This window comes from Nicotiana tomentosiformis, chromosome 10 (assembly GCF_000390325.3).
Source record: "Nicotiana tomentosiformis chromosome 10, ASM39032v3, whole genome shotgun sequence".
NCBI lineage: Eukaryota > Viridiplantae > Streptophyta > Magnoliopsida > Solanales > Solanaceae > Nicotiana > Nicotiana tomentosiformis.
In genome coordinates this window covers 25,685,328-25,712,144 of record NC_090821.1, presented here as the reverse complement: position 1 = coordinate 25,712,144, position 26,817 = coordinate 25,685,328, and the positions used below count along the sequence as shown (strand labels likewise).

Below are 26,817 nucleotides of genomic sequence, written 5' to 3'. Positions count from 1 at the left end.
GGGAACAAATGTTATTTTAGCCACGGGAGAAAATATTAATGTAATCAAGCCCAAATATTTGAGTTTAACCTTTGAGAACGAGGTGGGCTTTAAGGCAATTAATTTGACCATCTGAACCAATTTTGACTGCATACTCTCATCGACAACCAACTTTAGATTTTCCTAGAGGTAGAGAAACAAGCTCCCACGTACCACTAGCATGTAAAGCAGATATCTCTTCGATCATAGCTTATAGCCATCCAAGATAAGATAGCGTTTCACCTGTGGACTTGGGGATATAAATAGAGGATAAAGATGACACCAAGGCATAATGAGGTGATGATAAACGATGATAACTTAAACCAATATAATGGGGACTAGGATTAAGAGGATCGAATACCATTTCGAAGTGCGATCGGTAGACTAGAAGGAGACAAGTCTGCAGTGGGTGAAGGATCCGATACAGGACCTGAATTATTAGGACCTGATGTTGAATGCTGACGGCGATAAGTTAGGCGTGGTGGAGCTATATAAGGTTGAACTGGACCTGTAGGTAATGGAACTGGAGCTATAGGTGATTGCACTAGAGCTGTAGGTGGTGGAGCTAGAACGAGATATGCAGGTGATGGAACTTGAGCTATAAGTGGTGGAGCTAGAGCTATGGAGGAAGATGAAGGAGGGATAGTAACTGAATCTCCAAAAGATCGAATTGATCACCTCGACTTGTGAAATATGGTTGGGTTTCAAAAAAGGTAACATCGGCAGATATAAGGCACTGCAAGAGGTCAGGTAAATAGCATCAATATGCCTTTGCGTTCTTAAGTAACCTAGAAGTACACACTTAAGAGTACGGGTAACTAACTTATTTTTTTCTTGGAGTAAGGTTATGAACAAAGCACGTCCTCCCAAAGAGAATAGAACAAGACAAAGAATGAAACTTGATTATGGATAGCTGAGGATGATATATGATTAATAAGATAACAGGATGTGAGAAACGCATCCCCCAAAACCGCAACGGAATATGAGATTGCATGAGTAGGGTGCGAGCGGTCTCAATGAGATGTTTATTCTTTCTTTCAACTAACCCGTTTTGTTGAAATGTGTATGGATAAGATGTTTAATGAATGATCCCATGAAAGTTCCTAAACTGCTGAAATGGATAAGACAAATACTCTGAGGCATTGCTGTTATGAAATGTGCTGATAGAACTCCAAATTGATTTTGGATTTCAGCGTGAAAGGTGGGGAAAATAGGAAATAACTCAGATCATTTTTTCATAAAGAATATCCAAGTGTACCTTGAATAATCACCAATGAAACAGACAAAGTAGCGGAATCCTACGATAGAACTAACCCGACTAGGACTCCAAAGATCTGAATGGACTAAAGTGAAAGTTGCCTTCCACGATTATCAGGATGCCGAGGGAAATGGGAGCGAGTATGCTTACCGAGCTGCACTCACAGGCTAGAGTGGACAAGTCAGACAAACCGGTTACCACTTTCTGAAGTTTTGATAAACTGAGGTGTCTCAACCATTTATGTAATAAATCAGGCGAATCACTTACTGGACAAGCTGTTGAAGCAGGACAAGATGTGAACAGTGTTGTCAAAGGCGCGCTTAAGCCCTAAAGCGAGGCTCAAAACATGTTGAGCGCTTAGCCTCGCTTTGCGGGCGCTTCAATGTCGCATCAAGGCTCTAAGGCATACTTTCCTTGCCAATGAGTGTAATCCTGAAAATGCGACACTGAACAATTGATATTTCACTTTATCGTTATTTTTTTGTCAACTTGTTTTGTCCATATATTTGTTATTCATGCTTATAATTATTGGTCTTGGACTATATATACATATTTTTATTTTTTCCTCCAGTTGCGCCTTTTTTCATTAAAGCCCACACTTTATTTGCGCTTAAAGCCCCAACGGGCCTTAGAGCTTTTTTGCGCTTTTCGCCTTTGATAACACTGGATGTAAGTCCATATGATTTAGCAAGGATATGGTAATAAAGTCTATTTGATTCACACCTGGTACCAATGATCCGTCTCGTACTAAGTTCCTGTATAATAACAAAGTCAACATAAGTGATTTGGCTAAGCGACTAATGAATATGAGATTAAAAGGACTACCAAGAACATAAAGAACTGAATTCAAAGGTAAGGAAGGAAGTGGACTAGCTTGACCTATTCCAATTGCCATGGTTTGAGATCCATTGCCCATTGAGACAGTTGGAAGTGATTAAGAGTAAGAAATAGTGAAATAGTCGTGAAAAGAGATTTGTTACCAGAAATTTGATCAGATGCACCCGAATCAATGACCAAAAAGTCGGGAGAAGAAGATTGGGAGACATGACTCACGCTATTACCTGGTTGAACAACATAAACTATCTCAGAAGATGTTTGTTTACGTGCTTTGTACCGAAGGAACTCAATATACTCCGGTAGAGAAATCATCCAACTATTCAAAGTATTGGTTCCCATTTTGTTGCAACCAAAGTTCAAAGGACTTCTGAAAATAGTCAAGTAGTTGTCTAGAGAGAATACACATGAATCTTCGAAGGTGACTTGAGAAATGACTGAACTTGCCGGAGATTCTGACTTGGTCGGAAAAGTTTTGATTTTACACAAACAAATTTCACATATGACAGAAACAGGGAAGTACTCGCCGAAAAAATGGACTGCCTGGACAGAAAGTTATCAGACAACAGAGGAAACTAGATGGGTGATGTCGGAATGGGGAGGCGACCCAATTCTGTGAGGACAGTTTCCGGAACAGTCCAAATGCGTCGGCGCGTGACGCGGAAGGACAGAACTTATGACTGCGCGTGGAGGTGCATGGTGGTGACTTTGCCGGAGAGACTGACTGGGGTTTGGTCGCTGGTGATGGGGGAACCCTGTGACAGTGGCTGACAGCCTCTCAAGTCCCCGGAATATTGCAGGGCGACTGATTTCTTTCTTTCCGGATGTCGCTTGAATGATGCACAATGATCTTTTCTCACCAAAGCTCTAATAGCACGGGAAAAATATATTATTGTTATTCATTTTCTTACTATAATACAAGGAGCCCTATTTATATCTACATTCTATACACTACATACTACTACTATTCCGATGTGGGACTAATGTCACGACCCGCATTTTGAGATTGTGACTTCGTTCAAATCCGGTGAGAAAGAGTCCTTCTGATTCTCTAACGTAGGCCTGTCTACTCGTGAGACTTGGGTTTTTTAGTTTTAAGCATATATAAGGGGGTATAGGTGTTGAAGCTTAACCTGCCTCCCTCGTACGTGCTGCTACCAAGCCGTACCAAACGAGCTACCTTGAGGGGGAACCTCAAGGGCCTGCCTGGACGACTCAAAGGAGTGTCTTAGGTATCCATACGAGTTAGGGAACTCTATGGACGGCGGGACGTCTTCAGGCTAGCGTTGGGCACCAAACGCGCGCTGGAGGCTCGACGTGTGGGACGGGTATGCCCCGCGGGCTACCGAAATGTTGGACAAAGACCTCCGTGCCGATTAGATACTTGATGCACCCATCTTAGGGGTCTCATGTGTCGACTTGTAAGCATAACTTGGGTTCAGCTATGCGAGCAAGGGTCTATTGGCCTAAACGTGCAATTGTGGGGCGACACTGCACTATACGAGATGGAAGTGTGTTGCGAGTGCTGTGTATGAGCATGACACGAAAGACGCACATGACAATGGCCAAGGACTAAAGGTTGCCTTACTCGGGTGAAACACAAGTTGGGTGCGAATGCACGAGGCGAGTGTCAAGCTTGAGGATTGGACTGTGCACGCGTGAGCGATGCTCAGTGTCAGGCGAGGGACAAGACATGTCCTTAGCCAACCGCGCGCATGGATTATGATCCTAAGACGGGAAGCGCCACAACTAGTCGAGGCCAAGAGCCTAGACATCATACGGGCAGCACAATTGAAGCAGGCCTTCTAGGCAAGCTCCACCGCAGGCACAAAATCGTGCTTGGAAAGCCTGGAAAGGAGAAATGCTGGCCTGCAGCGAGGGTAACTGTAGGCGCCACATGGGCTATTCGGTGCCTTTGACGAGTGTAAGAAAGTCGGCCCGTGACACGTGGTAACAAAGCTGATAAAGACCATACTATGCCATGACATGATGTCAAGGCAAGCAGTTGAGATGGCGAGTGCATTTTGGATGTCAGTGCGGAGATCACGTCAAAGCGGAGATTGATGTTCATATGCCACCAGAGATCGAGAACCCGATACTATTGGTCGAAGAAAGAAATGGGTGACTCCAGTTTCTTTTGAAAGTCTGGGTTTCTATTGAATGTGGTGATATGCCGATGAATCGGGTGGTCAAGAAAAGGCCATGTTTGCCAGGTCGAGCAACCATATTGCAAATAGTGGGAGCCGTGGACTATAAACTTTGGGAATGATCGTAGCGGAGATCTTGCCAAGGATGTGTGTAGCGCATCACTTGAGTGTCTTTCCTTCGGGATAGACTTGTGGACTGCCTGAGGGCATTGAGAGGAGCCAAACCATTGTCATGGGGAGGCCTAGTGCTGAAATGCCAAGGTGAGGAGACGGATTCGAAGGAAATAGCGAACCTTCAGAATTGGGCGGATTTCCAAGTTGGAAGGTGTCATTCTGGAAACGGGTACGCCGAATGATCGGGGACCACTGAGATGGGGCCAAGTGCGAAGCACACCGGACCGGGAAGCCGTGCTAGCAGAACCAAGAGAGTTCTTGACTATAGGGCGAGTACAGACGTACTACCGGGAACATTGGGTACTTGCTGAGGAAGCGACAGTTGGAAAACAAAGAGCTTTGTTCGTGAATGTGGCGATGCTATGACTTTGAGAATGTAGTACTTACCAAGAGTACGTCCCAAGAGTTGGCCGAATGCCAAGTGGGACGAGTGCGCTAAGAAGTATCCTCCACATCGAGTGTGGGAGGATCCGCCTATGCAGAGGCATTGAGGGCGAAATTGTGAGTCTGAAAGCAAACAAGTCTTCAAAGGTAATGAGGGCGAGGAAAAGGCTACAGTAGCGACTGATATACGAGAGCTATGCCAGAGGGCGTGAAAAGGCTACGGGAGCGATAATGCTACGGGAGCTGCGCCAAAAGCACGCTGATGTGCTTACCTTTGAGGGAAGAGCTTCAGACGGACATGAAGGCCGTGAGGGTCATGGTGTGGTTGACTAGTGTGGGTCACCACAAAGTTAAGACACCAGAGGGTGAAAGTGCGGAGGCACTTTCCAAGTGAACACCGAAAGGAGGTGAAGTGCAGAGGCACGCTTGGAAGATACTTAGGGGGAAAGTGCAAGGGGCACGACTCCATGTTGAGCAGGACTTCGAGGAAGTCCGACCCACAGGGTTACGGGAGCCGCGATGTACATGCCTGAGGGGGCAGACTCCGGGATGTCGTAGGCCTTGATGTGTCATCGTGGACGATGACAGAATGAGTGTGGGAGGATGTCACAACCCGCATTTTGAGGTTGTGACTTCGTTCAGATCCGTGAGAAAGACTCCTTCTAATTCTCTGACGTAGACCTGTCTACTGGTGAGTCTTGGGCTTTTTAATTTTAAGCATATATAAGGGGGTATAGGTGTTGAAGCTCAACCTGCCTCCCCCGTATGTGCTGCCACCAAGCCGTACCAAACGAGCTATCTTGAGTGGAACCTCAAGAGCCTGCCTGGACGATTCAAAGGAGTGTTTTAGGTATCCATACGAGTTAGGGAACTCTATGGACGGCGCGACGCCTTTGGGCTAGCGTTGGGCACCAAACGGGCGCTGGAGGCTCGACGTATGGGACGGGTATGCCCCGCGGGCTACCGAAATGTTGGACAAAGACCTCTGTGCCGATTGGATACTTGATACACCCATCTTAGGGGCCTCGTGTGTCGACTTGTAAGCATAGCTTGGGTTCAGCTATGCGAGCAAGGGTCCGTTGGCCTAACCGTGCAGTTGTGGGGCGACACTGCACTATACGGGATGGAAGTGTGTCATGAGGGCTGTGTATGGGCATGGCACGAAAGACGCACATGACAATGGCCAAGGACTAAAAGTTGCCTTACTCGGGCGAAGCACAAGCTGGGTGCAGATGCACGAGGCGAGTGTCAAGCTTGAGGATTGGACTGTGCACGCGAGAGCGATGTTCAGTGTGAGGCGAGGGACAAGACATGTCCTTAGCCAACCCCAGGGCGCGCATGGATTATGATCCTAAGACGAGAAGCGCCACAACTAGTCGAGGCCAAGAGCCTAGACATCATACGGGCGACACAATTGAAGCAGGCCTTCTAGGCAAGCTTCACCACAGGCACATGATCGTGCTTGGAAAACCTGGGAAAAGGAGAGGCTGGCCTGCAGCGAGGGGAACTGGCGCCGCACGGGCTATTCGGTGCCGCTGACGAGCGTAAGAAAGTCGGCGCCTCCTACATACATTAGTTCTCTAACACTAACCTTGCTGAAAATTGTGTGCTTTGTTGATGCTTTTGTTAGTAGCGGACATAATTCTCTATGCTTGACCTAATCTATTTTTCAGGTTAGGAACTCTGCTGTTCGGACACTTTTCCAAATTCTTGGCAGCCATGGGCAAAAGCTTTCAAAGAGTATGTGGGAAGATTGTCTATGGAATTATGTTTTACCTACATTAGATCGCTCTTCTCACATGGTAGGTTGAAATGGCTCCAATCTATTTTAGGGACTATCCTGTAGCTTTTCTTGGCCAATAAGATATATTTTGCTCTTAGGCTGCAACATCTTCAAAGACAGAATGGCAGGGAAAAGAACTTGGAACACGTGGAGGGAAAGCAGTTCATATGCTCATACACCATAGGTATGCCAAATTTTGGAACTAGCTGCCTATATATTTTCTATTTGTTTTTGTTTCAATCTCTGTCTTAAGTGAATTATTTGGTTCTGCAGTCGTAACACAGCTCAGAAACAATGGGATGAGACACTTGTGCTTGTACTTGGGGGCATAGCTCGAATTCTACGTTCTTTTTTTCCTTTCTTGAGAAGCTTAGAGAATTTCCAGTCTGGTAAATTTCACAATCCTTTGATTTATCGTTGTCTTTACCTGGAAAGAACATTTTCAGTGATCACGGAAGAGTTCTGTGCTTATGTAGGATGGCAGACTTTGCTTCTTTTTGTAAGAAACAGCATATTTAATGGTAGTAAAGAAGTTGCTCTCGCAGCAGTAAATTGTTTACAGTCCACCATAGTTTCTCATTCCCCAAAGGTAATATGTGATATATTTGTGCAAATGACATTTCTTCATCTAATAGGAAGAAGTCTATGGAAGTTATCAGTTATGATTATTACTGAATGCTTATAGGTTTTAGCTTCTACTCAGTACTCAATGAATAAATCCTATGAAGCAGGGAAATCTGCCTATGCCTTATCTTACTTCGGTGCTTGATGTCTATGAGCTTGTGCTGCACAAGTCACCAAACTACAGCGGGAATATGGCATACAAGTTGAAGCAGGAGATCTTATATGGTCTTGGTAAGTGTTTTTGTGTGTAATAATTGAGATTGCTCTATAAGGGCCGTTTGGGAGCTTAAAGGTCAGATTAGATTTGATCGGGTCCTTTTATAAAATCTAAATTAGAAATTTTTCTAGATTTAGTTCATCCAGTTTGCATGATCTGTTGGTCTGATCAAATTGGATGTTAATCAGGATTTTATATCATCTCCATTTGGCATATTTATTCCTTTGGATTAATTTTTTAAATACTAGGGTGTCAATAGTCATAAATAGCTATAGTACTATTTTATTTTGTAAATGATATCTATGTTATATGTATTAATAAATCAATAAAATATCAAAACTTTTCGGTGACCAACTCAAGTTTGACTTGAAGCAAACTCAATCTGGATTACGCTTTTCTAGGGTCAAGATTGATCCAAATTACAAATTCAGCTTTTGTCAGACTAGGCTTAGGAATAAGATCACACTAAATCCAGATTAAGAAAATTCTCAGTATGAATTTGAGCACCATGAGTTTTAAGATCACATGAAGTTGGCCGTTGAGCATCAGTGTCAATGTCGCTTAGAAAAATTGTATAAGAGGAATACCGTAATTGGTATAATGCATCCTTTCGTTCCCAAGCTGAAGGGACTAAAACAGGCAGATAATTGTTTTTATCTCATGTCAAGTCCCTCATACACTATGCCTTTTTCCTCTAAATACTGTAAATAGTATAGTGCATCCTTTCTTCCCCAAGCTAAAGAGATCAAAATAGACAGACAACTGTTTTTGTCCCATGTCAATAATCTCCTTGTTTTTGTAACTTGTACAGTAATTAGTTTGTTCTCTATCTCTGTAGGCAGTAGCGAATCTACTTTATAGGGTTGGGTTCATGTAAATCTCTATATAGCACTGTAATAATTTATGAAAACAGAAAAGTAGTGCACTTGGGAACCCATTCTGCAGAAGGCTTAGTGATGCACTGATTATAAGCTGGCAATATATTTGCATCCAGGTAGAAGAATTGGTCTTCTGTGGACTTCTTTTTTATAAATTTTCTTTCAGTTCTTTCAAGTCTTTTTTTTCCTACTTACTATTCATACCCATCTTATGCTAAGGCACAATATTTTTATGTTAGTTACTCAATGGCGGAGCCAGAAATTTTAACAATGGCATTCAGAAAAATGCAAGAATGTCACACTCTGGATTTGAACTCTGACCCTAAACAAATTTTGAACCACTTTTGCTACTCATTAGAAAATTCCCTTATTTCAAGAAGATCCAACAAGTTGCATATATACAAGATTTTTTGTATTTACCGTTTTGCACGTTCTAACTTTCTAACTATGGGGATTCAAATTACCCCCCTTCACTAAAGGTAGCTCCGCTACTGTAGGTAGTGGTGAAGCCATCCTTTTAAAATCCTTAATCTGCCAGTGTCTGCAGGTAAGGAAAGCCAGAATCTTTGTTAGTTGAGTTCATGAGGTTAAAACATGTATTTACTTATTTATATTAATGTAATCTTTATGGTTGCTTAATGTTGATACCAGTCTGATCAAGGACCTACAGAGAATCTATATGACGAAACAATGACATTTTTTGTAGTCTGTCCAGTAGTTTACAATGAGAACCTTTTTATTGGCAGGTGAATTGTATGTTCAAGCGCAGGGAATGTTCGATAATGGTGCGTACCTAAAGCTGCTGTCAGTTGTAGATTCAGGGATTAAACAAGCCAAGGTCGCCAATAGTAACGTTGAAGCTGAATATGTGAGTACTTGCATTTCAACAACAACAACAACAACCCAGTATAATCCCACTAGTGGGGTCTGGGGAGGGTAGTTTGTACGCAGACCTTACCTCTACCCTGGGGTTGAGAGGCTGTTTCCGATAGACCCTCGGCTCCCTCCCTCCAAGAACTCCCCACATTGCTCTTGGGGTGACTCGAACTCACAACCTTTTGGTTGGAAGTGGAGGGTGCTCCCCACTAGAGCAACCCAGTCTTGTCAAGTACTTGCATTTCATGTGATATAATTAATAAGACTGTGTAAGCCCTTAGATTGTCTGGACCTTTTCCATATAAGCATGTGAGAACTGTGTGGGTTGTTCTAAATTTTGGGGGGGGGGGGGGGGGGTTGTATAAATACGACTAGATCCAAGTGTCATTTTTTTTTCAATAAAATTTTATGACAAAAAAGGAGAATACTCTATGCTATGTATTCAACAAGAACCCTCTAGGCTAGAGGTTCCTTTGTTATTAATTGTATGAAGGACCATCTTCACTTGATTATCAGAAGCAACTGAATGATCTGCAGCTTCTTTCCAGTAAATTCGTTTGGCTATAATGATGATAGTATTATTGAGTTCCACCACTCACCAAGGTTCATAATCATTTGTTTGGCAGCTACCCAACAACAACAACAACATACCCAGTATTATCCCATACTGTGGGGTCTGGGGAGGGTAGTGTGTACGCAGACCTTACCCCTACCTTGTCTGGCAGCTACCCAAGTTTTAGCTAATAACAAGTTTGCTACAAGATCCAGATATCATGTCCCTGCAGGGACATCCAATATCATAAACTATCTTGCATCTTGTTTGTGGCAGTAATGAATATTTTTAAACTGTTTCCTCTCTAAAACATTCAATCAATCACTTATGCCTCAACACCTAACTAGTTGAAGTCAGGTTTATGAATTCCCTATAACCGTTCTGCTGTATTCATGTCCATTTCATTCTAATACTAAATAATTTGTCTTAAAAAGAAAAGACAAGTTACGGTTCTCTAAACCTAGAGGTCATTCAACTCTCATATCCTTTCTATTATGTTGAAGACAAAAATCATTACAGTACTCAGGTAGATAATGCAACAAGCTGCGCAGTTTATCTGTTTGCATGAGTTTTAATTTGTCAGTGGCATATTTTTCTCTAGGGTCATGTTCCACCTTTGCAACGTACTGCACTTGAAATACTGCCACAGTTGCGTCCAGCAGAACACCTTTCTGCAATGTGGTCACCGCTGCTTGCAAAATTATTGCTGTATCTTCCAAGCTCTGATTCCTGTATGGACAAAATTGAAGATGAGAACGACCAAGAGACCGGTGAGATTAGTTACTTGTTTGGAATCAGTACATTTCTTAGAGCTGTTTTTTATTCTTACATAACTTATTTTCTTTGACATTGTTGCCCAGGGATCAACGATGATGCTGAGGTCAGTAATGGAATTGCTTCAGAATCCCAAAGGGTAGAAGCTTCACCTAAGAGTCCTGAATCAACTACAGTGCCAAGTATCTCAAATCATCTTTTCGCAGAAAAACTTGTTCTCGTGCTAGTGGATCTCCTTTTGCAGGCTCCACCTGCTGAGAAGTACAAAATTTTACCTGATATTATTCAATCTTTAGGAAGGTGAGAGTTGATCATGCATGACAGATCCTCTAGTTTCTTTTCCCGTCTATCATTAAAAATTGATCATACTGACAGATCCTCTTGTTTCTTTTCCCGCCATCATTGACAGCTCCTATAGTGTTTGATTAAAAATGGTACTCTGAAGTGTATTCTTGTGACAGGAATCTATTTTAAGAGTTGACTAGGGGATGCAAGATATTGGAACCTTGTTATGAAGAAAACCTTATAATACAACCTTGTTATGAAGTTGGATAAAAAAGGGGCTTATTATCCATTCTCATGTTCTCTTCAGTTAATCATACCAAATTACTTGGGAAGACTGTCATAGATTATGATCAAAATAAAAAATGATCTACTTTTGAAATAATCCATTCTCCTCTCTTGCATGAATCTGTAGGCTTCTTTTGTAATTTTTTTTTTGGGCTAATATGTGTGTGCTTACATGTTAATGATACATAAATCTTTCTGGATTGATCAGAGTTTGAATTACTTGTACTCCTTTTATTGATTGTGTTCATCGTTCAAGGAGATCAATATACTCCCAGAATTTAGAGCTTCTCATTGAACAAGTTCTAATTTTCTTCACTAGATGTATGATAACAAGAAGAGACAATCCTGATGGCTCACTTTGGAGACTAGCAGTTGAAGGTTTTATTCGCATTCTGCTCGATGATGTCAAAAAACTGACAGAGAAAGCAGGGCCAGAGTTGACTATTATTACCAGACCTGCAAGAATGCGTATTTGGAAAGAAGTTTCTGACATTTTTGAGATATTTCTAATAGGCTACTGTGGTCGTGCACTTTCAGTAACGGTAGACAGTGCTGATGAGTCTCTTGAGATGAATCTCTTGGATATTCTTGGAGACAAAATTCTCAAATCACAGACTGATGCACCTCTTGACGTAACGTTCCAATCCTAATCTTTTTAGATATTCTCACTCTAGTTCTTTCACTTTACAGCTGCACATATTTTGTCATCTCCGACAAACACTTCATTTTGGACCACTGGTTCCTTCCATGCTAATGAACCTTGAATATTTTGGGAACTTCTGTATGCAAGATGTGCTTATGTGTTTCATAAGTTCCAAAAGGTGTAGATCTAGCATGTCCACTCTTCTTTGAGAAGGAATTAAATGCTATCTATCATGGTTTTATCTCAATTTATTGCGTGCCACTAGGCATTAGCCAATAATATTTTTTATAAGTATGCCCATTTTCTTTTTGGTTTTCTAACTACCAAGTCCAACGAATAGCCAACCACCTAACATCTTTTTGGGGCCCTTGTTTGTATAAATGATTTAACAACTAACAGTTACCTCTGCAGGTAACTGAATCCTCGAAAATATGTTAGGGGAAAAAATCATGTACAATTCAGGTGACACAACTCTGGTCGATAAATGTGAGATTATAGGAATTATTTATGGCCTTTTGCAGGATTAGATATAGAAATCAGCTACGAATTAATAGCCCAGACTGTGTGGCTTGAGAAGTTCAGCAGATGATATAATATGATATTTATCCAGTTTTACAGCTCAGACTTCTTGCTTACTATAATAGAGTTATTTTTCCATTGCCACTTAAAGTTGTATGTCTGTTTGCATTCATATTTTCTAATGATGCATTGAAGGAGTAAACTTCTAGATCAAGCATAACGCAGATCATGTCAATTTTGCAGATTCTGGAACGTCTAATCACCACTCTGGATCGGTGTGCATCACGTACATGTTCCTTGCCGCTTGAGACTGTCGAACTGATGCCTTCACATTGTAGCAGGTTCTCCCTGTCCTGTTTACAGAAGCTGTTTCTTCTGTGCAGGTATATAGTACCTTTTAATTGACACCGCCTTACCTGTTTTCCATGTTTGCGGTGATTGCCATCTCACACTCATTTCACTTAGTTTCAGCCATGGAACTGGTGAATGGAATTCAACTAGATGTGAAGTTAGCAATATATCAATAAAATTATTATTGACCAGATGTGAGTTCATTCTGGGAAGGTTCTTGATGGATGAGAGCAGATTAGGTGGGTGATCTAGTTATGTTGAAAGGGATTTTAAATGCTTCCATTTTTGTCATTCTTGTTTTCTTCAGCTTATTTCTTAAATCATACAACCACTATTCAGCAGAAAATCCATTGCCAGCAGCACGTGTGGAAGAAGTTATCTTTGTCCTCCAAGAGCTTGCACTTCTTGTGGTTCATTCAGACACTGTATCCCAACTTACTTTACATCCATACTTAAAAGAAGGCCTTACAGGAGAGAATCAAGCAAGGCGTTCGCATTTACTTGTTCTTTTCCCATCCTTCTGTGAACTTGTCATATCAAGGTAAGCAGGTGAAATGATGAAAGAGGATGTGGTTGAAGTGGTCAAACTCTAGATTCTGTGTCTGGGCATCTTTTGTTTAACGGAGCTATAACATAGTGTGGTTATTTCATAGTGAACTTTTGACTCTTCCTTTCTGTTCATTTTAAAAAACAATTAAGAAGTAGATATCTAATATGAGGTAAATCTTTATTAGCAGGGAAGCCAGAGTGAGAGAGCTGGTGCAACTATTGCTAAGACACATCATAGTTGAGTTGGGACTACAGAAGTCTACTTGAGCAATTTGAAAGAAACAGAAACGGTTGGCATTTTCTAATAGTTGGCTCCTAATTTGTTCATGCGAGTCTATTATATGAGGAAATTTTTGGTCTTCCTCCAATTTTTGGTGTTTCATAATGTATATCTTTGTGCATTAAGCCAAAATGAAGAACTCGAGAAAACACGGTTAGTGTCGAAACCAAGAAACTTTCTTGTACATTATTGTATGTATCTTTTTCCTATAACTCGATTAGGTGGTGTCCTTGTTCCAGCAGATTTTGGAAAGAAACTATTACTAGGAAAGTACATGTGGGCTGCTTTCCTTACCAATTTAAGCCCAAATTTACATATCAAAATCCTCAGTTTTTATTTTTTATTTTTTTAACCTCATAAAAATATTTTAATTCATTACAATTATAGCTTGTCTCTGTAAGGTGAGAGGAAAGTATTTTCTTATATTAAATTTTGTATTGGACAAGAAAAAAATTCCACATAAGCTGCGCATGAAAGGCCCAAAGTCAATCTCAGGGAACATTAAAGTTTCATTGGATCTTCCTGTTCGCATCTTTACAAACATGCCAACTTGTACGTGTATTAAAAATAATTACAAACATAGAAACTGAATGCACCGATGTCTCCTTTGTTCTCTCTTCTCCCTGTTTCTTCCTCCTCTCTTCACCTAAAACTGAATATACTTGTCCACAACCCTCCGAGTGCTTGAAAAAGAAGAGAGTAATTAAAAAAGTCTTATTACTATTTGCATCATTAGAATTGTTTTATATTTTCAATTTTGGACATTTACATGATTTAGAAATCTTTGTAAAGTTCATTATATTATAGTGTTTGGAGCTCAAATCGCGGTTAGAGTATTGATTTTGTAAGATTTGGATGGTGAAAATTAGATTAGAAAGGTAGCTCCACCATTGTTGAACAAGCTTAAAGAAGTGGATTTGAATTTTGGATCTAACTTTTGTGAAAAGTTTGAAGTGGGTGTTGTTTAGATTTGTTGGAAATAAGAATATTGTCTATAAAATTTGAAGCCATTTGGTGGAGATTTTTATTGATTTTGAACAAGAATTGCAACTGAAAATTATAGTGAAGTTTATCACTGTAGCCGGACGTTTATACAATTGTATATACTTTTATATAGGGTTGAAACATGTTTATACACTATTATACATTTTTATGCATGGTGGATATATCACTTATATAGGTGTACAAATATTTATAATAATGTACAAGAGTGTATAAAATATTGTTGGAGAAAAAAATATATGCGAGTTTAAACTGAAAAATATAGCTACATGGATGCAATGTGTTGTGTTGGGCTGTATATAGTTGTGCAAATTTCCCTTATTGAAAACCTGGACAAATGATCCATAGAGTGCATTTCTTACCTCTTTCGTGTTATATTGCTCAGTGAGTTATTTTGTTTTATGTTTAACATTTTGTGCCTCCCTGACATTCAAATGGTCTGGGGGTGGGTGATGGTATATGATATGATGCAGAAATGCTCTAAAACTAAAAGGTTCCTTTTTCAGGTCTTGAATTGAAGCGTCCTCACAGACACACACACCTATACATCCGTACCTACATTTTGGTTCACTTAAATATCCTTACTGGAGTACATTAAAATTAAGGACCTTTTTGTCATTTTAACATAAATTTCACCTAAGACTTGATTCCCTATATATAGATTGGCGCTTAAAGAGACTGAGGAGGCCATGGTTATTCAAAGATGAAACACAACTTCACCCATTGTGTGCTGCTAGTTGCCACCTATGTTCCCTAACCATCTCTTCAACCTCTATAAACTATTTCACATTTCTTCTCACTCAATCCGCTTAGAGGGATAGCCTTTTTCTCGACAGAATGAGAAAAGCTACACATTCGCAAGATAAGAAATTCTCCCTTGTTTCCATCAACACCCAATAATCTACTTCACTTTTCTCCTTTAAACCAATAATTGAAAAACTAATCGAGACCATTTGTTTGACCTGAAAATTGAATTTTACTTGGTGGTTCGAATTGTCGGTGGGGAAGTTTCGAGTTATTTACTGTTGGAATTCTTGAGAACTCAAGATTAGTAGCTCAAATTGGTAGTTGCTGTATGTTTCTTTGTTGAAATTCCTTTGGTATTATTATTTGGAGATGAGATCATCTTTGGAACACTGTTTGAGTAGAGAAAATTAAAGCACCATAAAATAACCGTTGTTGCAAGCTTGAAAAAGGGGGTCTTGGTTTTGGATATGAAAAGTTAGATTAAATCAAGTGATGTTATTGGAAAAGCTTGAAATTATTGGCAGGGAATAAGTCCGGCTATATGACTACTATCAGTCAGACGTTGATAGTTCAAACTTCAGAAGTGGAGTGTTCAAACTTCAGACTTACATATCTGAAGTGGGGGACTACCAAGTTTAACTTGAGACATTTGTTAGAGGTTCGAACTTATGCAAATGCCTGAAGCTTGAAGTTATGCATTGTCTGAAGTTTTTCTTTGGCAAGCCCAATTTCAGACTCACGAGTTTGGAATTAAATTTAAAATGGTTAAAAATACAAAAGCTTACAAACTTCGGTTCTGCCTTAAATAGCGGTCCTCAAATCGGCTATCTATGCACTTTCCCTAGTGGAATATGGTCCAAGCCTAAACTACAATTGTAGTTTCTTCAGATTTATTCGTTTCCAGAATTCACTTGTTTTACACTTTCCCTAGTGGAATATGGTCCAAGCCTAAACTACAATTGTAGTTTCTTCAGATTTATTCGTTTCCAGAATTCACTTGTTTTACACGATCATGTTAGTCATTAGTCATAATAGATGTCTTCTATAGATGAGCAATTATATAATTGCCAGAAATTGGCATTTGTTAATTAGTAAATTTGTATGGTTACAATAGCCAATAGAAAATAGCTAACGGATATTATTTATTCCCTTAGCCACTTATTATTAGCCTAGTAGCTTTAAAAGCTTTTCACAATGGGAAAAGGGCCTAAAATACCCCTATCGTATATAAAAACCTCCTGTCTATCTATTCGTCTGAAAATATATAGAACGTTAATTCTATTTTCAAAAGTGCCCCCGCGACTAACGGCAGCACATGTGGGCCTCTCATTAAATGATGTGGCATCCTTTCATTTGGCCACGTGGCTCTGTGGGGCTGAAATTGTATTTGAGTAAATTTCGACCCATTTAACCGATTCGACCCACTCTTTTTTATGTGAGTCAGTTCTTTTACCTTATACCCACGACAAAACACTCATTGTTTATCATTTCTCTCATTTCCTCTATCTAAACCATCAAATGGCGATTTTAGGGTTTCTTTAGGGTTCGTGGTTTGCTCCGATTTGGTGCGCACAAAACAGAAACAACTTTGATTTCCAGCACTATCTTGCAATATCATTCGATTAAAGTAAGTATTTACAACTTTAAGTTATTAAATTATAGGGTTGGAGAATATTTGAGAACTAGCAAGTTTATGTCTTTTGCATGTGATGTTTTTATGTTATCTGAGCTATTTTTGTACCTTTCTAGATTTATTTATGTTACTTTTGTTTGTGGTGGTTCTACATATTAAGGCTAGGGTTTTTGTCGTTTTGTATAATTAATTGATGGTGGGGGTTTCATATCTTTATATATTTATTGTTTAAGCCTTGAATACTGCTGATGTGGTCCCATTTTGCTTTTTTTATTTTTATTGTTATTGCATGTGATTTTATCCGAAGGATGGTGAATAAAGTAAACTTGTATTTTAATTATGGGGGTGAGTGGTATTGGAACCTACACTGTCTTATACTAAGAAAGATGTGCACCTGTTGAGTGGTTATGAAGTGGACCACCTCTCTTATATTGATTTGTGTAAAGAATACACTGAAGTAATAGGATTTGTTGAGGTATAACAGTTAGTATTTATTGACCCATCTGGGAGGTATTTTTTGTTGGATGAGGATGAAGGGATTAGGAAGCTTCAAGCCCTAATTAATAATGGTTTCACTGATGTACATTTATTTGGTGTTGACCTTCTGGATGATACTCTAAATGTTCCTATATTTACCCAGCAAACTGATACAAATAGTGTACTTGTTGCTGTAGCTACTGACTGTGATAGTAGTGAAGATGATACCGATATTGAAAGTGTTGATAGTGATGCCCTAGGTTTATTTGAGAGGCAGAAGAAATTTGAGGTAGCTAACCAACTTGATAGGTATAAAACATTGGAAAAAGGTATGACTTTCAATGATCTTGCTGAAGCTAAAGAGGTTATTGGTTTTTATGCTGTTTTTAATAAGGGGGCCTTCAGGTAGATAAGAGTGATAGGAGAAGACTTAGATACAAGTGTCAGATTACATGTCCCTTTAAATATCTTATTTCTAAGGATGGTAGAGATCAAGGGATAAAGATAAAAACTTGGAGGGATGAACATGATTGTGGTGAAGTTTTTGAGAACAGAAGAGCTACTCCTGCTACTTTAGCACATTATTTTAAGAGAAAGATTCAAAATAGTCCTAAGTTTAAGGTTAAAGAGATGAAGGTTGATTTAGAGGATAGATTTAGTTTGAATGTGAGTGATTCAAAGTTAAAAAGGGTGAAGAGAATGATTTTAGAGAAATTGGAGGGCAGTTACTTGGATGAGTACAACAAGTTGGAGGCATATGCTCAAGAGTTGAGAGAAACCAATTCTGGTATCGATGTGGTGATACAAATATCCAAGGATGCGATGGAGGAAGGTAAGAGAAGGTTTTTGAGGATGTATGTCTGCTTCCAGGCTCTCAAGAGTGGATTCAAAGCAGGTTTGAGACCTTTTATAGGTATAGATGGAACCTTTTTAAAAGGCAAATGCCAAGGAATATTGTTAGTTGTTGTTGCTCAAGATTCTTGCAAGCATGTGTATCCACTATCTTGGGCTGTGGTGGATAAGGAAACAAAAAGAATATGGCAGTGGTTCATGGAGAACTTGAAGGCTTCTTTTGACTTGAAAGATGGTGAAGGGTATACATTCATGTCAGATATGCAGAAGGTATGTTACCATATGCTCAGAATTGTTTTTCTTCAAGATTATGTTATTTAGTTTGTTAATATAATGTTTCTTCATGTGCAAGGTCTATTAGATGCTGTAAGGAATGTATGCTTATTTGTGTCATGTTATTTGTGTAATATGTCTTCTATGCTTTACATAGATTGTTTAATTCATTAATTGCTCGTGTTCAGGTTATTTCTTATGTTGGAAATTATTGTGATATTGGGAGTTGAGATCGCCGAATTGTTGATAGGTGGTTGGTGCTAAATTGTTGGAAGATTTTCATATGAGGAGTTGTGTTCAAATTCTATTAGTGATGTTCAACTTGTTTCCCACCTTGCTTGGTATTGTGTTGTTTGTGATCCCTGGATGAGGAAGAGCGAAATACATGAAGGGTGTTGTTGTGCCTTATTTATATATTGATGTTATTGCTTAAGTGAACGTGGGAAAAAAGCACGAAGGGGGATACCTGCAATTACTTTTATATTATTATGTGAGGATGAGAGTTAAATCACGAAAGGTGATGCCGTACACTTTCTTTTATATTACTATGTGAGGATGATAGTAAAAGTACGAAGGGTGATGCCGCGCAATATTATCAATTTAATTGCTCTTTACTTTGACATCGAAATGTGGTCTTGCCTTTATGGTTTCATTATTTTCTTATGAAAGGTTGTTCGTAGTTGTTGTCACTATACTTTATGTTTCAACCATAAGCCCTTTTACTTATGTACTTGTTATTCCTTTACTTGTTGTAATTCTGTTTCTATGTCTGACTCTCTACTTGCTATTTTGTTACGGCGTGTTATATCACTGCACAAGTTTATATTAGGTGTCCTTTCTTACCTCGTCACTACCTCGTCGAGGTCAGGCTCGATACTTACTAAGTACATTGGCTTGGTTGTACTCAAACTACACTTCTCTAATTCTTGTGCAGATCTGGTTATTTGGTACCAGCAGAGTCCCGAGAGGTACTTAGCGAATACCAGCCGGGTGATTCAAGGTAAAGTTGCATTCCGTTCGTAGGCCTTAGAGTTACCTTCCCATTGCTATTGTACTGTTTCCATTTCTTGGATAGTATTGCACTTCTTTCTGAACATTGTGTTTAACATACTCTAGAAGCTCATGTAACTCCACATCTTTGGAGGGTTGAACGTTCTTAGGTATTTTAGATTAATTTTGTTTATCTCAAAATTTCTTTTATGTTATGTTATAGTTCTATTGTCAGTCATTTACTGGAGTCTTCATATTTATCTGTTGTGTATTGCCTTGCCTAGCAAGCGGTGTTAGGCGCTATCACGACCCTAATTGGTTGTGATTTTGGGTTGTGACACTCAGTTTTCATGATTGTACAGCCAGTTCGAGCGCCATCAGTAAGATAGCATGACCGTCACTCAGTACGAGGCTATATTTATGGAATTGTCTCGCCATGTAACTATACTGATCCTTACTGGGATGGAGAAGGTGCAGAGGTTCATCGAGGGCCTTACATATGGCATCGGACTTCAGATGGCCAGAGAGACCGAGACTGAGATTTACTTTACTTAGGTAGTGGAGATCGCTAGGAGGATTGAGCGCATTAGAGTCCAGGCGAGAAAGATGACCTCTTACAAGAGGCCCCGTCATTTTGGAGGATTTAGTGGTACCCGTCTAGAGGCAGAGGTTAATTTGGTAGAGGCCATCCCATCAAGTCAGTATAGTCATCCTTATAGGTCATCAATGGTACTTCAGGCACTCGTAATGCTTATGGACCTCAATCCTAGCAGCTAGCATTCAGTGCACCTCCAGCTCCCACAAGTGCACCACCGATTCAGAGCTATTACGATGGGTATTCAAGTCGTCCATGTTAGTCTCAGATTAAGCAGCCACATTGCCTAAGGGGATACTTTAAGTGCAGAGATTCAGGTCATATCAGGAAGTATTGTCCTAGATTTTAAGGCAACATCTCACAGTAGGATACTTATGCCATAATTCCGGCACCGGTTACTCCACCGCCCGCTTAGTTCGCTAGAGGCAAGGGTCATGTAGCCCGAGGTGGTGATCGTTCAGTTAGAAGTAGAGGCCAGTCAGTGAGAGGTGGCCCTAGATGTGGAGGACATGTTGGTGCGGCTCAGCCCCATTGTTATGCATTTTCGGGTCGTCCCGATGTAGAGTTGTGGGATGCAGTTATTAAAGGTATTATCTCAGTCTATCATAGAGATGCTGCCGTGTTGTTTGATCCGTGTTTTGCATAATCTTATGTGTCTTCATATTTTACTTCGCATTTTCAGTATGCCTCGTGATTCTCTTGATATTCTTGGTTCTATGTTTACATCGGTTGGAGGTTCTAGAGTAGTTGATCGGGTGTATCGGTTTTGTGTTGTTACTATTAATGGTTTTGATAATGTAGTTGATCTTTTTTGTTGGATATGGTGGATTTTAAGGTCATTCTTGGTATGGATTGGTTGTCCCCATATCATGCTATCTTGAATTGTCATGCCAAGACTGTAAATTTAGCCACGCTGGGGTTGCCTAGATTAGAGTGGAGAGGGACTCTCGGTCATTTCACTAGCAGGGTGGTTCATATTTGAAGGCTCAGCATATGGTTGAGAAGGGATGTTTAGCGTATTTGGCTTATATCCGAGATTCTAGTGCAGAGGTTCCTTCTATGGATTTGGTACCGCTTGTGAGGAAGTTTCCTGAGGTGTTTCCTACAAATTTGCTGGGTATGCCACTAGATAGGGATATTGACTTTTGCATTGATTTGGTTCCCGACACTTAGCCTATTTATTTTCCACTGCATCGTATGGCTCTAGCTGAGTTAAATGAATTGAATGATCAGTTGCAGGATTTACTTGAAAAGGGATTCATTAGACCTACCATTTCAACTTGGGGTGCACCAGTGTTGTTTGTTATGAAAAAGGACGGATCGAAGATGATGTGCATAGATTATCGATAGTTGAACAAGGTCACTATAAAGAATAAGTATTCATTGTGTAAGATTGATAATTTATTTGACCAGCTTCAGGGTGCCAAAGTGTTTTCCAAGATTGACTTGAGATCTGGTTACCATCAGGTAAAGATTAGGGCATCAGATGTCTCTAAGACAACTTTTAGGACTTATTGTGGTAATTACGAGTTGATAGTAATTTCATTTGGCTTGACTAATGCCCCTACAGCCTTCACGGATTTGATGAACTGAGTGTTCAAGACTTATCTTGATTCCTTCATGATTGTCTTCATTTATTATATTCTGGTTTACTCTCACAGCACAAAGGAGCATTTGCAGCACCTGCGCATAGTACTTCATACTTTGAAGGATCGCCAGCTATATTCCAAGTTTTCAAAGTGTGAGTTCTAGTTAGACTTAGTTGCCATCTTGGCTCACATGGTATCTTCCGAGGGTAACAAGGTGGATCCTAAGAAGATTGAGGCAGTTCGGAATTGGCCTAGACCCACTTCAGCTATAAAGATTCGAAGCTCTTTAGGTTTGGTGGGCTATTATCGGCGGTTTGTGGAGGAGTTTTCAACTATCTCTGCCCCATTGCCCAAGTTAACTCAAAAGGGCGCTCTTTTAAAATGGTCCAACAAGTGTAAAGATAGCTTTTCGATGCTCAAGACCACCTTGACTGCAGCCCCAATATTGGTGTTGCCCACAGGTTCAGCATCTTACACTATGTATATTGATGCATCGCATATTGGACTTGGCGCGTTATTGATACAGGATGGTGGGGTGGTTGCCTACGCATCTCGTCAGTTGAAGGTCCATGAGAAGAACACCATGTGCATGATTTGGATTTAATAGCCATTGTCCACGCGCTCATGATTTGGAGGTACTATCTATACGGCGTGCAATGCAAGGTCTACACCACTCATCAGAGTCTCTAGTATCTATTCAAGAAAAAAGGATCTTAACTTGGCAGGGGAGATGGTTAGAGTTATTGGAAAACTATGATGTCACCATACTATAGCATTCGAGAAAGGCCAATATAGTGGTAAATGCCTTGAGTAGGAAGGCAGAGATCATGAGTAGCTTGGCATTTGTACCGCTAGTTAAGATAAAATTAGCCATGGATGTTCAGGCCTTGGCTGGCAAGTTCATGAGGTTGGATATTTCGGAGCCTAGTAGGGTTCTTGCTTGTGTTATGGCCCAGTCATCATTGTTAGAGTGCATCAAGGCTCGCTAGTTTGATGATCTTAACTTGTTGGTGTTGAAAGACACGATGCAGAACAGTGGTGCTAAAAAGGTTCTAATTGGGCATGATGGTGTTATGCGGCTTCAAGGCTGGATTTGTGTTCTGAATGTTGATGGGTTGAGAGAGTTGATACTTGAGGAGGCTTATGGTTCACGGTATTCCATTCACCCAAGTTTCACGAAGATGTACCGTGACTTGAAGCATCACTATTGGTGGCAAAAGATGAAAAAAGACATTGTTGGACATGTCTCTCGCTGTTTGAATTATAAACAAGTGAAGTATAAACATCAAAAACCGGGTGGGTTGACTCAGAAGTTGGTGATACCGGAGTGGAAATGGGAGCGCATCACTAAGGACTTTGTGGTAGGCATACCACAGACCTTGAGGAAGTATGATGCTATTTGGTAAATTGTGGACCGGTTGACTAAGTCCACACATTTTATTCTGTTGATGAATTCCTACTCTTCAGAGCGGTTGGATCAAATTTACATTCGGGAGATTATCCGCCTGCATGGTGTGCCCATTTCTATCATTTCTGATTGTGGCACATAGTTCACCTTAAATTTTTGGAGAGCTGTGCAGCATGGGTTGGGCACGCGGGTCGAGCTGAGTACCACATTTCATCCTTAGATGGACTGACAGTCTGAGCGTACCATTTAGATTTTTGAGGATATGTTGCGGGCATGCTCTATGTATTTCGGGGATAAATGCGACATGTTTCTACCTCTAGCGGAGTTTGCCCACAACAACAACTATTAGTCGAGCATCCAGATAGCTCCATAGGAGGCCCTATGGGAGGAGATATCGTTCTCTAATTAGTTGGTTTGAGCCAGGTGAGGAAAGATTGTTGGGCACAGACTTAGTTCATGATGCGTTGGAGAAGGTGAAAGTGATTTAGGAGCATCTTCATACAGCTTAGTCCTGGCAAAAGAGTTATGCGGATCGGAAGGTTCGAGATGTGTTTTAGATGGAAGGTGAGAAGGTTTTTATTCGAGTGTCGCCTATGAAGGGCGTGATGCAACTTGGGAAGAGGGGCAAGTTGAGCCCGAGGTTTATTGTCCCATTTGAGATCTTGGAGAGAGTCGAGGAGGTTGCTTATAGGCTTTCATTACCTCCTAGCCTAGCAGGGGTATAGCCGGTATGTCATGTTTCCATGCTTCGGGAGTACCATGGAGATAGGTCTCTTGTCTTATACTTCAGCACGTTACAACTTGATGAGAATTTGACCTATGATGAAGAGCCGATGGCTATTTTAGACCGGCATATTCTGAAATTTTATAAGTCATTTCAAGTATTAGCTCCCCTATTTATGTTCTAAGACCTCTCAAAGCTTTATTTGATGAATTATGACTTGCTTGCATAGTCCGTGTCGATTTATAGAAAGTTTATATGTGAGATTTTGAAGAAAATGTGATTTTTGACTTTGAAAATGTCTAGTATTGACGGTCAACATTTTTGGTAAATGACCTCGGATCGGTATTTTGACGATTCCGGTAGATACGTATGATAATTTTGGAGTTGTACGCATGTTTGGCTGGGATCCCGGGTGACCAGAGGCCATTTCGACGCTTTACGTGAAAAGTTGGAAAATTGAGTTTTGAACTTGAAAATCATAAGTTTAATGATCGATTTCTTGATTCTAGATGTTATGTTGATTATTTGAGCTTGCGAGCGAGTTTTTTATGATGATATTACAATTATGAGGATGTCTGGATTGGAACCCCGGAGGGCACGAATGAGTTTCTGATGCGGTGCAGATGGTTTTGGCATAGCTGATGAATTGCTGGTGTTCATGTCCTTCAGGTCTCGCATTTGCAATGATTTGTTCACAAATGCAAGCTTCGCTTTTGCGAAGTCATACTGACAATTGCAAATCTTTTCTCGCATTTGTGATGGGTGCTTCTTTCACAATTGCGAGGAATGTGTCACATATGCACCACTGGGGAGCTAGAGGGCAGCTTTGCAATTACGAAGCTGGGATTGCATTCGTAGAAGGTGGGCCCTCGTATTTGCGATGGCTTTGTCGCATTTGCGACCTTAGTGGCTCAGGGGCTGGATCGTAATTGCGACTAGCTATTCATATTTGTGAACGTCGCAATTGCGAAATCACAATTGCTATATTTGCAGCTAGGTAAAATGTTGGAATATCGGGACATAGCTCATTTTATACTATTTTTGAACCCTAGACTCCATGGAGGCGATTTTTGGATAGCAATTTCTTCCCAAATTCATAGGTTAGTAATCTTAACTTGTTTTTGTTCAATTTTCATTACTTGTTTTATGAATTTCATCATTAAATCTAAGAATTTTAAAGTAGAAATTGGGGGTTCTGTGTGACATTTATGGATTTTGTAAAATTGAGATTTAGAACTCAAATTGAGGTCAGATTTCGAAACAAACCACATATTCAGACAGGGGGGCGAATGGGTAATCGCGCTTTGATCTTAATTTTGGATTTTGACCATGTGGGCCCGGGTTGACTTTTGTTGACTTTTTTAATTATGTTAAAGATTGAACCTTTTTCATTCGAGGGTAGTTTCTAAAGCTTGTTTTGACCTTATTTGAACAATATTTGACTAGATTCGATTGGTTTGGAGGCTTCTTATAAAGGAAAAACAGTGTTAGATTGTTGCTTGTGTTCTAGAAAAAGGTAAGCGTCTTGGTTAACCTTGATTTCAGAGAAATAGGGTATAAATAAGTCTATTTGTTAAGAGATCTATGTGTTAGGGGGGGGGGGGTGTATATGTAAGTGATGGTAGGCTATAATCCCGTATTTTAGTCGCTTATTGCACTATAATTTATTGCACTTTACTTGTTTTGAGCTTTAATTGATATTGTTTTACACTTATTGTGTATTTTATGCCTTGTAGGAGTGATTATGAGTGATATAGATGTTGTGGAGCTAATTCGAGCTATTTTGAGCTTTGAAGTCTGAGTAAAAGACCAAGGGATTAAGCCGGGATCATGTTCGGGGTCGAGGACTAAGTCTGGATGTCAAAAATCGAGATTCAATCCGTACCCTGAGAAAAGTCCACAACCGCGACGCGTGGTGCACCGTGGCTGCCTATTTATCTGTTGCCTGTCAGACCCAACTCTCTGGATTTCCTCACTAATGCCCGCATGGAGCATTCGAGTGAAAATCCAATTTCGGTTAAGAGAAGGTGATTTCGTCTAGGCCTGACCTTACTTGGTATAAACACATGAAAAATATTATTTTCTGGACTTTTGACACATATTCGACCTAAGGAGGCTAAGGAGGAGTTGGAAGAACACGAGCACGAGGATTTCATCATTCTTTCCTCACTCAAGACACGAGTTTGGATTGAATTTATGTTTTTGTACACTTTAATTTTATTTGTGATGCATTTCTCCATATCTATGGAGTAGTTCTCTTTAGGGTTTGATGGATTTGGTGTATTGATGATTGTTTGTGGATTATAACTCTATTTTTATGTATTGAAGCCTTTTTGGATGATTTAATTGGTGCATCTATATTCACTTATTCGTGTAATCGAGAGAGGCATAACTTGTGATATTTTTGCATTACATTATTGGTTGAGTTCATTAATTCTTCTTAGTAATTGAAAAGGGTTAGTTAAATCATTGATTAAACCTTGTTAGGAGGATAATCGAGAGAGGTTCTCTTAAAGACCAATCAACTATGCATTCTTGCATATCTTTCCGTGCTTAAATTGGTTCATCTTGTGAGGTTAAGACTTAATAGAGAGAGGAGTTTTTGCTGAATGTTTGAACTAATAATTGAGTGAATTCGAGAGACTCTCTTGAACATTAGAAGTAAATTATCTAGAGTTAGATCCCAAACAATTATCTTGCACCTATCCTATCAACCCCCATTTTCTCCCACTGATAACTCCCTTGCTTATCTTGGTTTCGATTGTCATTAATCAATAGCTTTAGATTCATAGCTAATTTTAGTTAGACATCATATACATCTCAATTATTGATCATCTTGAATAGCAATCAAGCTAGAAACTGCAAGAATACTGTTTAAATCCAATCCATGTGGATACGATATTATACTATACTATATTTGACTAGCAAGCATAATTTAAGTGTGTTTTTTGAGCTCGTCAAATTTTGGCGCCGTTGCCGGGGATTGGAAATCAATAGTGTTTAAAATAGTTTTTGGTGATAATTCATGAATTAGGTTTAAGTTTTTTTTTCTTTTCTTTTTCTTTTTCTATTTTATTTTCTTTATTAGTTAACTT

The 26,817-nt window shown here is 39.9% G+C and overlaps 3 protein-coding genes across 12 annotated transcripts in view; all 3 read left to right on the top strand.

Annotated features, from left to right (window-relative positions):
* The window catches only part of LOC104117615 (uncharacterized), a 76,065-nt gene extending 60,105 nt beyond the window's left edge, over nt 1–15,960 (top strand). For 2 of the 10 annotated variants that reach the window (XM_070187550.1, XM_070187541.1), the window contains 13 exons: nt 6,489–6,617; nt 6,697–6,782; nt 6,872–6,987; nt 7,075–7,187; nt 7,330–7,453; nt 9,064–9,185; nt 10,348–10,516; nt 10,607–10,820; nt 11,410–11,722; nt 12,496–12,635; nt 12,718–12,842; nt 12,943–13,144; nt 13,338–13,775. In XM_070187550.1, the coding sequence (XP_070043651.1) occupies nt 6,489–6,617; nt 6,697–6,782; nt 6,872–6,987; nt 7,075–7,187; nt 7,330–7,453; nt 9,064–9,185; nt 10,348–10,516; nt 10,607–10,820; nt 11,410–11,722; nt 12,496–12,635; nt 12,718–12,842; nt 12,943–13,144; nt 13,338–13,419 (1,935 nt within the window). In that variant the 3' untranslated portion in view covers nt 13,420–13,775. Of the gene's footprint in view, nt 1–6,488; nt 6,618–6,696; nt 6,783–6,871; nt 6,988–7,074; nt 7,188–7,329; nt 7,454–9,063; nt 9,186–10,347; nt 10,517–10,606; nt 10,821–11,409; nt 11,723–12,495; nt 12,636–12,717; nt 12,843–12,942; nt 13,145–13,337; nt 13,776–14,940 lie in introns of those variants that run through there. The other 8 variants (XM_070187544.1, XM_070187542.1, XM_070187549.1 and 5 more) reach the window with 8 other exon arrangements.
* Nucleotides 15,961–17,208: 1,248 nt separating this feature from the next.
* LOC104109301 (uncharacterized) lies at nt 17,209–26,064 on the top strand. Its single transcript, XM_018775270.3, has 3 exons — nt 17,209–18,413; nt 19,351–19,416; nt 25,459–26,064. The coding sequence occupies exons 1-2, from the start codon at nt 17,922–17,924 to the stop codon at nt 19,390–19,392; spliced, it is 534 nt and encodes a 177-aa protein (XP_018630786.1). The 5' UTR covers nt 17,209–17,921; the 3' UTR covers nt 19,393–19,416; nt 25,459–26,064.
* LOC138899899 (uncharacterized mitochondrial protein AtMg00860-like) lies at nt 21,781–22,194 on the top strand. The gene has a single exon (XM_070186598.1). The coding sequence runs from the start codon at nt 21,781–21,783 to the stop codon at nt 22,192–22,194; it is 414 nt and encodes a 137-aa protein (XP_070042699.1).
* Nucleotides 26,065–26,817: the final 753 nt, after the last annotated feature.

Coding starts and splice junctions, on each gene's coding strand:
- LOC104109301 (XM_018775270.3), top strand. CDS start 17,922: ATGAAGGTTGATTTAGAGGATAGATTTAGTTTGAATGTGAGTGATTCA. Junction 18,414..19,350: donor TCATGTCAGATATGCAGAAG/GTATGTTACCAT, acceptor ATTCTTGTGCAG/ATCTGGTTATTTGGTACCAG.
- LOC138899899 (XM_070186598.1), top strand. CDS start 21,781: ATGGTATCTTCCGAGGGTAACAAGGTGGATCCTAAGAAGATTGAGGCA.